Genomic DNA, 10,622 nt, shown 5'->3' on the forward strand with positions numbered 1-10,622 from the left:
GAAGTTCATATGCATGAAACTTCAAAGAGGGAAGAAAGCATTGAGTCCTCTCTTTCCATCAGTTTACAAACAAAAGCAGAGTGTGTGCCACTCAGTCCATTGCCAAACTCTCCCTCAAAGCAAACTAGCGATTCACCATATAAACTGGTTCTCCAATTTATGCTCTATTTCCCTCCCCCTCTCTCCCTCATGTAAGTTTTCTTGCACACAGTGAAGTCTAGCAGAAAATCAGTCTTGGCACGTAGCAAGCCAATTCTGATCAGAACTGAACCCCAAGCTTTTTGGCTGCATCGAGCCACATCAAAATACTGACCATTATCAAATGAGGAAAACACATACCTGGCCAACAGTTTGAAAGGAATCAATACATATTCAATGTAGGACTTATATGAAGAATTCCATATTCAGCAGTTTAAAACAAAAAGTAGGAATGATACCTGTGATCCGTGTTCGCCTTATGCTTCCCATTCCTCAGTCTTCTGCTGACGGCCGAAGGAGGGGGTGAAGAAGGGAGGGGAGGAGGTGGAATAGAAGGCAGAGGGGGCAAATTTCGCTTATTCCTAACTGGCGGAATCCATCCCTCTTCGCCCTCGTGCTTGAAAGTCCGCCGAGGCTTGGGCAGGGGGTTGATAAAAGGCTTCTTATCAAGCAATCCTGGCTCTGTGTAGACATTTTCCTCATTCCCGGGCTTGCATTTTGCACGGGACGCTTTCACCTCTTCCAGAGTCCCAAAGATAGGCTCACCAGCTTCGGAGTCCCAGCTGAGAAGCCGTTTCCCGAGCTCCGTCCGGCTTTCCTGGCCTTCAGAGGGACTCTGCCCCTCGTCCGCCTTCTCTTGCAGGCAGTGCGGGGAATAGTAAGTACCTGGCAACTGGGGCTGCAGCTCTGCCGATGCTCCTCCCTTCAAGGCCTGCTCCAGCTTCTTGACCTGACTCAGGACAGACACGTTCTCCTTCTGGACCTCTTTCTTCCCTTCCTTCAACTCGGTGCTCTTGCCAGTGTTGGAAGCAGGTTCTTCTTCCTTGAGCTTCATGTCTGCTTTCCTCTCCCCAACACATTTCAGCACCCCGATTCTCCTCTCGTTCTCTTTGCTTGCGCCTTTGCATTCCAGCTGCCAGTTTACAAGCCTCTTGGCGTCCACGTCTCTCACCGCTGCATTTTCCCGGGTCATCTTCTCCACCGCGCCCAAAAACGAACTGAGCTCCTCTTTAACTCCTTGCTCTTCCTCCTTCCACACCAACGCAGGAGACAGAGCTTCCTTCTTGCCTTCCCACTCCGAAATCTTGTCCTTGATGCTCGAAGGCTTGCTTTTCAAACTTGCTTTCCCAACAGCCCGCAGGCTTGGAGCACCTCCCAGTTGCTTCCTTATAATCTTGCTGCTTTCTCGGATGTTTAGTTCTACAGAAGGGTCGCCAATGATCATCTTGGGACTGAGCATGTTCTGCTGAATGCAGTCTATCCTCGGATCCAACATCAAGTTCTCCAGCGCCTTCAGTGTGCTCTCTACCACAGGAGATGGCTCTGCTTTCTGTACCAGTTTGGGCGTGGTGGTAACAGTCTCCGAGCACTTCCTCTTTGAAGGCCTGCACCAAAGTTCTGCCTTTGTGGTTGTATTATTTAGACTTTTAAACCTGCTCCTATGAAATGAAGGTAGAAAAATTGGCAGAGGAACTTTACCTCCACGTTCCTCGCTCTCTGTTTGGTTATGAGCTTATAGCATAACTCTTAAACTTCCTGAAATCTTCATAGGTTTGCTCTCCTCTCTCTGCCTTTACTTTTCCCTTGAAAGAGGCGTACTTGTGTCCCCACCCCCTTTCCTCACTAAAGCAACCTTTGTTGACCTGGCATCCTCCAAATGTTTTGGACAACAACTCCCATTAGCCCAAGCCAGCACAGCTGTGCTGCCTGAAGCAGATGAGGGTTGCAAAAGTACAAAACATCTGGAGAGTGCCAGGCTGCAGTAAATCCAGCTGCATCTTTACCTCACTCATCTAAAAATCTTAATCATCAATTTCATTCTGCATCTCCCTCCCCTTATCTCTAATGTGAGCCTGTGTTTTGAGACTTTAAGAGGGTTCTTCAGATCAACAGAATCCCAATTTTGTGTAGCGCATGTTCAAAACCTTTCCACAAATTTGCTAAAAAAAGGTATTGCTATAGCAGTACACTGGGTGCAGCTAGCTAAAGGGGTAAAGGTAAAGGGATCCCTGACCATTAGGTACAGTCATGGCCGATTCTAGGGTTGTGGTGCTCATCTCGCTTTATTGGCCGAGATGAGCACCACATCTCTGGCGTACAGCTTCCAGGTCATGTAGCCAGCATGACTAAGCTGCTTGTGGCGAACCAGAGCAGCGCACGGAAATGCCGTTTACCTTCCCACCAGAGCGGTACCTATTTATCTACTTGCACTTTGCCGTGCTTTCAAACTGCTAGGTTGGCAGGAGCAGGGACTGAGCAACGGGAGCTCACCCCGTCGCGGGGATTCAAACCGCCGACCTTCCGATCGGCAAGCCCTAGGCTCTGTGGTTTAACCCACAGGGCCACCCGCGTCTCTAGCTTAAGGGGTACAGCAGGCCATATACACATTATGAACCAGCTGCTTCCTCTCTCCCAGCTATTCCTGCCATGTATTTTACTTATAAAAAACCTTTCTACCCAACTTTTCACCTCCATAGTGGTATCTCCAGGGCTATTTACAGTGGCAATAAGACAATAAACATGGGAAGCAGCTACCATCACTGACAGATACTAAAATTAACCACCACCCACTTTATAAGCAGAAGTCAGGTCAACAGAACATGTCACTGAAAAGTGCAGTAATTAAAAAACCAAAACAAAACATTTGACATCTAGCACACATACGAAGGAGGGATTCAGCAAACCAGAAGGACCAAAGCTCAGTGGTAGGACATTCGCTTTGCAAGCAGAAGCTCTCTGGTCCAATCCCCAGCATCTGTAGATACAACAACTTGCCATGACAATTCCAGAAGTGGCTATGCAAAGTTTTTCATGTTCTACCCCAGTTCAAAACGTCGCCCTGAGTTTTATTCATGCAAAGCAGATGTGTTACCACTGAGCTAAGTGCAGAGGTATCACTCCCAGCTACGTGCATTTAGGCTCACACCGCTTGTCTTTAGTTCAGAAAAGCTGGGAAGTGAGGGGCAGCTACTGAAACTGTTCATTTCAGAAGCGCAATTTAGAACCAATGTGACATCATTTCTTTCCTTACACTCCTTAGAAGCCACTTTGAAAGGGACGTTAAAAATTACCCACCTCTCAATAGCGATGCAAACACTGGTCTTAGGCTTGATGCTCACGCCGGCGACTGTGTTCGCTGTCATTGTGTCAGCACATGGCATGGCTGCAGTCTACCTAGGGGGGGGGGGGAGAATCAGAAAAACACATCAAGTACAGTCATAATGGGTCTATGGACCGCAATATTGTTGTGTGTGTGTAAATAAAAAAAAACCAATACAGCGCCATGCATTCCAAATTCTAGCATAATAGGACAGTGGATTCTTACTCTAGTCCTTATTGCTAACATAAAAAATACGTGAGTGCCAAGTTAAAACAAATTTATTTGATTTTTTTTAATACCATGAAGAAATATCATTTTCGGTCACTATTTCCATGAGGGCTAAATATCACACCTGTAGTCCAATAACACATTATAAGTCTCTCCAGTGTTTGGGCAATGTCAGTCTGGCTGCACTGAACAAGTGGCCAGTAAATAGTTTAGCTTTTATTTTTTATTTCAGTGCTTTTAGCTTGCTCGGACAAAGGGAAGCAAATGTTTCAGTAAATGGAAAGCCAGATGATGATCCCAGTCAAAGCCACTAAATGAACAAGCTTTTGTTGAAAAACTTTAAAATAAGCTAAATTTAAAAGATTGAAGTAGTTGTAGCACTAAAGCAACAACGCAATTCTTCCAGGGATAAATTCAGAACTCCTCACCCGGAGGAGTCTACATATTCTTCACATGCTGCCAACATTTGCATAGCTTGCCTTGCCAAGTAAACCCATTAAAATACCGTAGACTCAAGGAATACTATCTGTCCAAGCGGTAGTATGCATTCAAACCACAGCAATGCTTTGACATCCTTCGACATCCAAATGTCGCTCTCAGCATAAATATAGCTCCTGAAGCCTTTCTGCTTTGATGACTGAAAGTGGGACACAAGTGCATTTTAGTGACTGAGTTAGGAGGGGATGGAAAAAGCTGTGGGGTTCACATTTAACTTTAGTCGGCTGCCCCATGTTTTTCTTTGATTGGAAGTAGTGCAGAGAGTGAGCACGCCGATTTAAAAACCCACCGAATTTTTAAAATGCCTTTTTAAAAAAAGTTCATACAAAATGCTATGAGCACTGTTGGATTAGGGCCAGGGAAGCAAAATAAAAGTCCAGATGTTTGCTTCCACTTAGAAATCGTAAGCAGGAGAAGTAAAATAATTGGTTACATTTCTATTCGTCTTTCCTCCAAGGAGCTCAAGATGACACACGTGGTTCTCTTCCTCTCACCCACTTTATTGCCACAACATCCCTGCAAGGGAGGTTTGGCTGAGAGCAAGTGACTGGCCCGATAGTAACATAGCGAGCTTAATGGCAAAGATTTTGAATCCGGGTCTCCCCCGTCCTGGTGCAACCCTCTGACCATTATGCAACACTTGCTCATATGGACACCATAAGAGAAAGGCACAGGTCCCCAAGCCATTGAAAGTAACATTTAAAAACTCTTAAAACAGCAGGGCAGTGGCGTAGCGTGGGTTGTCAGCACCCGGGGCAAGGCAAGTAATTTGCGCCCCCTAACCCGTGGATTTGGGCCCCCAACCCTAACCCCCAGATGTTGCGCCCGGTGCGGCCGGCCCCCCCCTGCACCCCCCACGATACACCACTGCAGTAGGGGTAGCTGCGGCATCGCCTGCCTCTAATTGCAACGCAAACCGTAACCATTTGGTGCTCAAGGCTTTGGTGCAAATGTGCTTCATAGAGCTGAAGCAAACCAATTCTCTAAGCCAGGGCTCCCCACTCCAGGTATACAAAAAAACCGTGCTTTGGAAGTGCAGCACCACAAGTGGGAGGACAGCCCTCTGGTGACCTGCTGCCAACTAGGAGGAATTAACACACATTTAATCACACACCAGACTGATCAGGCAGAAAGGCTCCTAATGAGCCAAACACATTCCCAGGGCAACAGAGCATCAGCCACAGGGCTGTTCAGGCCAAGAATGAATATTGCCTCTAAGAAGGATCTTCTAATGAAGGGCTGCTCAGGTCACTGTTCATTTTTCTTTCCAAAGCAATTTCAGAGGAGGTTTTTTTTTGGGGGGGGGGGGATCCTGCAGGTGAGTGTGCTTCTGTACTATATTCAATGCAATTGTGGGGAAAGGAGAATTTACTTGCTTTGAAAAGTAGCTCTGGGCCTTTAAGAAGCCCCTCTCCTCTCTCCCACCCCCTGCTCTCTCATTACTTCTGAAGACAGCATTATACAAAGCCAGTGAGCTAAAGAAAAAAGAAAAAAGTTTTCCATGGGGGGGGGGAGCGCATTGTCTCTTACACAATACTTGTTGAAGAAGAGAAAGAAAGAAAAAAATAACCCAAAGCCTCTGGAGTCTGTCCACTTGAGAAATTTGTTAGAAGCAACCCTGCCATGGACACAGCCTGGCAGGAAAAAAAGAAGTATAGTTAGCAGTTCTTCTCACTTATGTGTATACAACAGAAATAGCAGCTTCATTTATGGGAGTCCAAGATTTGGGATGGGGGTTGGGGAAGAGGATAAGAAGAAAATGAAATTTGAGGGATGTAGCTCAGTTGGTTATGTGGTCTAAACCACTGAGCCTCTTGAGCTTGCCTATCAGAAGGTCGGTGGTTCGAATCCCCTTGATGGGGTGAGCTCCTGTTGCTCTGTCCCAGCTCCTACCAACTTAGCAGTTCGAAAGTATGCCAGCGCAAGTAGATAAATAGGTACTGCTGTGGCGGGAAGGTAAATGGCATTTCTGTGCGCTCTGGTTTTCGTCACGGTTGCACCAGAAGCTGTTTAGTCATGCTGGACACATGACCTGGAAAGCTGTTTGTGGACAAACGCCGGCTCCCTTGGCCTGCAAGTGAGATGAGCACTGCCCTGGAGGATGAAGGTGGGGGGGGGCGGTTCACCCTGGGTGCCATCTGGGGGGTGCCATCTGGGGGGTGCCATCTGGGGGGTGCCATCGCGGCCGCCCCTGGATGCTCGCCGCTCATGCCCCAGGACGCTCACCGCCTGACACACGCCATGCCCCCGCAGGTGGCACGCCCCACCCCCTGGGATGCATGCTAGCCATGCCCCCAGATGTACGCCATTCCCAGTGCTTTGCCACTGAGCACCGCAACCCCATAGTCGCCTTTGACTGGACTTAACCATCCGGGGTCATTTACCTTTACACTGACTGTCAGCAGGTCTCTAGGTTTCACGCAGCAGACATTCCCAACCCTATCTGAAAATGCCAGGGATTGAATCTGGGACTTCTGAATGCAAAGCAGATGCTCTACCACTGGGCTATGACACTGGGCACCAGATCAACGTAACAATAACTTAACACTTGTGTGGTGTATTTTCAAGCATTCAGCATGTTTCACGTGCGTTGTCTTGTTGTAATCTTTACAACAGCCCTGCAAGGCAAGTTAATATTATTATCTCCCAGTGTAACAAATGGAGGTGGTTAAGGCTGAGAGGGGAATGGTATGCCTAAAGCCACCTAGGGATCACACACTGGAGGTGAGCTCTGAATCATAGAATCATAGAGTTGGAAGAGACCACAAGGGCCATCGAGTCCAACCCCCTGCCAAGCAGGAAACACCATCAGAGCACTCCTGACATATGGTTGTCAAGCCTCTGCTTAAAGACCTCCAAAGAAGGAGACTCCACCACACTCCTTGGCAGCAAATTCCACTGTTGAACAGCTCTTACTGTCAGGAAGTTCTTCCTAATGTTTAGGTGGAATCTTCTTTCTTGTAGTTTGGATCCATTGCTCCGTGTCCGCTTCTCTGGAGCAGCAGAAAACAACCTTTCTCCCTCCTCTAGGTGACATCCTTTTATATATTTGAACATGGCTATCATATCACCCCTTAACCTCCTCTTCTCCAGGCTAAACATGCCCAGCTCCCTTAGCCGTTCCTCATAAGGCATCGTTTCCAGGCCTTTGACCATTTTGGTTGCCCTCCTCTGGACACGTTCCAGTTTGTCAGTGTCCTTCTTGAACTGTGGTGCCCAGAACTGGACACAGTACTCCAGGTGAGGTCTGACCAGAGCAGAATACAGTGGCACTATTACTTCCCTTGATCTAGATGCTATACTCCTATTGATGCAGCCCAGAATTGCATTGGCTTTTCAGTTTCTCTGGCCACTATACTAGCCCCATCAAGCAAAGGAGGATCAGAGCAGATTATTCTCACCCATTCAAAGGCCCAGTCTACTAGGAACCTCTGCTGCCCAGATGCACTGAAAGAAACGGAAGTTGGGAAGAAGAGAGGAAGAACTGTCTGACGGTAAGAGCTCTTCAACCGTGGAACGGGCTACCTTGGAAGATGGTGGTTTCTCCTTCATGGGAGGCTTTTAAACAGAGGTTGGACGGCCATCCGTCAGGGGTTCTTCAGCTGTAGTTTCTGCATTGCAGGGGGCTGGTCCAGATGGCTCTTGGGATACATTCCAACTCTACAATTCTATGATTCTACATAAGGTACAACAAGCACCTGGGACATAGCAACACCCATGGAGCAGTGTGCAAACAATGAATGACCACGTCAGGGACACACCATCTCCAAACTGAAAGAGGCAGCTTTCAGTTTTGTTCAATTTCTGTCATGATGCCCAAGAAACTCCTCTGTGCATGTAAGTGGTGTATGATTCACTTCCTTGTGGAGTGACCCCAGTTGGAGAGGATATAAGAATGAAGCTACTACACCTGAGGGACCGATGACATGGCTCTCTCTCCCCCCCCCATCTGACCCATCTTCAAACAGTTGACAGTCTGCTGGGAGAAAGGCAGGGCCCACAATATATCTTCAGTCACACCCCACATACTCTCCAACAGTATGAGAGCACACGACAGGGTAGCAGCTCCCAAACTGCTTTGTTCTCATGTGTGAAAAGGGATCATCAATGGGATGGAGCGTTTTAACATTACGTTTTGGAAATGCAAGGAAAATTATGAGAAAACGTTTCTTGTTAGTATGAAGTGTGATGGGACTTCACGTTCCATCCTTGTAATGGGGAGTGATTGCCCATTCCCCCACTAGATACTCTTCATTAACTTCTCCATCTCTGCAGTCTCTAAAACAAGCTTCTCCAACAGGATGTCCTCCAGATGTTTTGGACTACCACTCATCCTTAACTACCTGCCAGGCTGGGAATTGTAGTCCAAAGCATCCAGAGGGCACCAGGTTGGGGAAGGCAGCTCTAAAATCTTAACCAATGGGATAAGCTATTTGCTATGCACAAGGTATAATTTCCACCAGCTCTTTAGCACTGGACCTAGCACCATTTTGAGAGCGCATGTGCTTCTAGTGTTTTGGGAAAGAGTTCAAGCTCCGAAACAAGGGCCTTCAAGGAACAAATTCTCCAAAGGAGACTAAGGGTTTGGCAGGGTGGGGAAAGAAGGAGGATTCTGGCCAGGGCAGAAGGAGAAAAGCAGAGACACTCATCATCTGGGGAGATCTAGAAACAGCAGGAGCGGAGTTTGGCCTTGTGGTTAACTTTCATGGGCCATAAATTGGCAATGGGAGAGGGCAGGATGTCAAGTCCCGGCTGGAGGCCCCTCACCATTACAATGACCTTAGGAATGCCCAAAGCATTCTTGGGAGGGATGTGGAAGGGGACAAAGCAGCCATCTGATACTGTCACACAACTGTCCAGAAGGGGATGGGAGGAAGAGGGCAGGAGAAGAAATGAGATCACTTATCTATAGGGTGGATGGTAGAAAGGATGAGAAAAAAAAAATCGGCTCAACTCTCTCTCACATGCACACAAGGCTACAGATTCCCAGGGCCATGTGACCGGGAGCTTCCTCTTGCCAGGCCAAGTTAGACCCTGCCGTGACCCTTCTCTTCCACACATTAGTTCCTGCCCGTTTCTGTGCTTCCGAAGAGGCGTTTGTTTACTGTCCTATCATAGGCATGCAGGAAGTGGCCTTGAAATGAGCTGTAATCATCTTTCACCAGCAGCCGCTCTTTGGCTCCTTTTCTAATTTCAGTTCCCCCTTCCTTCCTTTCTTCCTATCCCGACATACGCAACACACACACACACCACCCCCGCAATCCACAGGAGCCACTGAAAAAAGAAAGTCAAACCACACAGGGTTTTCCCCTAATCGGGAGGCTATGTCAAAAAGAAGCTCTAAGACTCCAAGGTTAGATCTGCACCAGAAACACTTCCAACAGGTTGCTATTAAGATGGACAACTGGACTTTTGGGGAACCAGGACAGGCCAAGTGAATGCCTGCAATTCATTAGGCAGGAATCTGTGTGCATCAAATTGCACCAAGTTTCTCAGAAATCAAATGTGGCTCGATATTGGGGGAAGAGCTCTCTCTTCTTCTATTTGTGCAAAGTAATCCAAAGTAACGCAAAGTAACACTGGGAACAATTCAAAGGAAATTCTGTGTGGATTCTGCACTTTTCAGTGAAGCCAGTGCAGTTACATTTTCTGAACTTAAGTTCATATAAGGATTCCCCACCCCAAAGTTAATAGGACAGGGAAGTAGGGGCAGAAATTCATAATGAAAGGAACACACCCGCATAATATGCAAAAGTCCAAATATGAAGCAGATTTTCAGAAATGAAACCACACTCTTACAAGCTGTACGTCTTCCAACCTCAAATTACAGCAGCTTATTCTTTTATTCTAGATGGTCTGATCTAAATGGTCAACACAGTATTCACTGCAGAAATCTTCCTCTCCTCCTCCATATTTATACTAATAAATACTGTTCTCCATACGTGGTCATGCATTTCACATGCACACAATAATCCTTATAAAAAATGATCAGTTAGACAAGCCAGTAGTGTGTGACTGAGCTAAAGAAAGAAATGAGTCACTAGATAAATAGTAGTAAAGACACCTGGAGAAACTAAGATTGCAGGTTTTAAGTTTTCCCCATCTTACAAAACAGAGGTTTTTACTGGTGTCATAGTTATAGCAGCACAGCATACTGACGGTTAGTTGGGAATGCAAATAGTTTTACTCAACAAATAGAGAGGTAAGAATACCAAGATGTTAGGGTACATATCTTCAAAGTATAACCAAAATGTTCCTGAAACTGAATGTGAATTATATGAATGGAGCATTCTGCTATTCATGTGTCTGTCATTCAGTACCTTTGTTAAAGGTGTGCACGTTCTCCTCGGGAATAAAACCATTGAACACAGTGGGACCTACTTCTAAGTAAATATGCAAAAGATTGTTTTGCAGTTTGATTGCGCTTGTAAAAACGGTTAGATTGGTGGCCTGATTCAGTGTAGGGATGCTATTGTAGATGTGCCTTGGTCTTCACTGAGAGCATCCTCCTAGCAGTTCCTTTACTGCACCATTAACTATTTCCAAGCATTGCCATTAAAATTAATATCCAGGTAAGGTCTTGCTTAGAAATAGTTTG

General features: G+C 46.6%; 1 protein-coding gene across 4 annotated transcripts in view; it reads right to left on the reverse strand.

Annotated features, from left to right (window-relative positions):
• Positions 1-10,622, reverse strand: part of DENND2A (DENN domain containing 2A) — a 67,328-nt gene that overhangs the window by 37,051 nt on the left and 19,655 nt on the right. For all 4 annotated transcript variants that reach the window (XM_083401397.1, XM_083401399.1, XM_083401398.1 and 1 more), the window contains exons 2-3: positions 3,274-3,372; positions 438-1,637 (exon numbers count right to left, since the gene is read on the reverse strand). In XM_083401397.1, coding sequence (XP_083257523.1) covers positions 438-1,637; positions 3,274-3,359 — 1,286 coding nt within the window. In that variant the 5' untranslated portion in view covers positions 3,360-3,372. The remainder of the gene's footprint in view (positions 1-437; positions 1,638-3,273; positions 3,373-10,622) is intronic.

This window comes from Podarcis tiliguerta (assembly GCF_965153285.1).
Source record: "Podarcis tiliguerta genome assembly, chromosome: 10".
Lineage (NCBI taxonomy): Eukaryota > Metazoa > Chordata > Lepidosauria > Squamata > Lacertidae > Podarcis > Podarcis tiliguerta.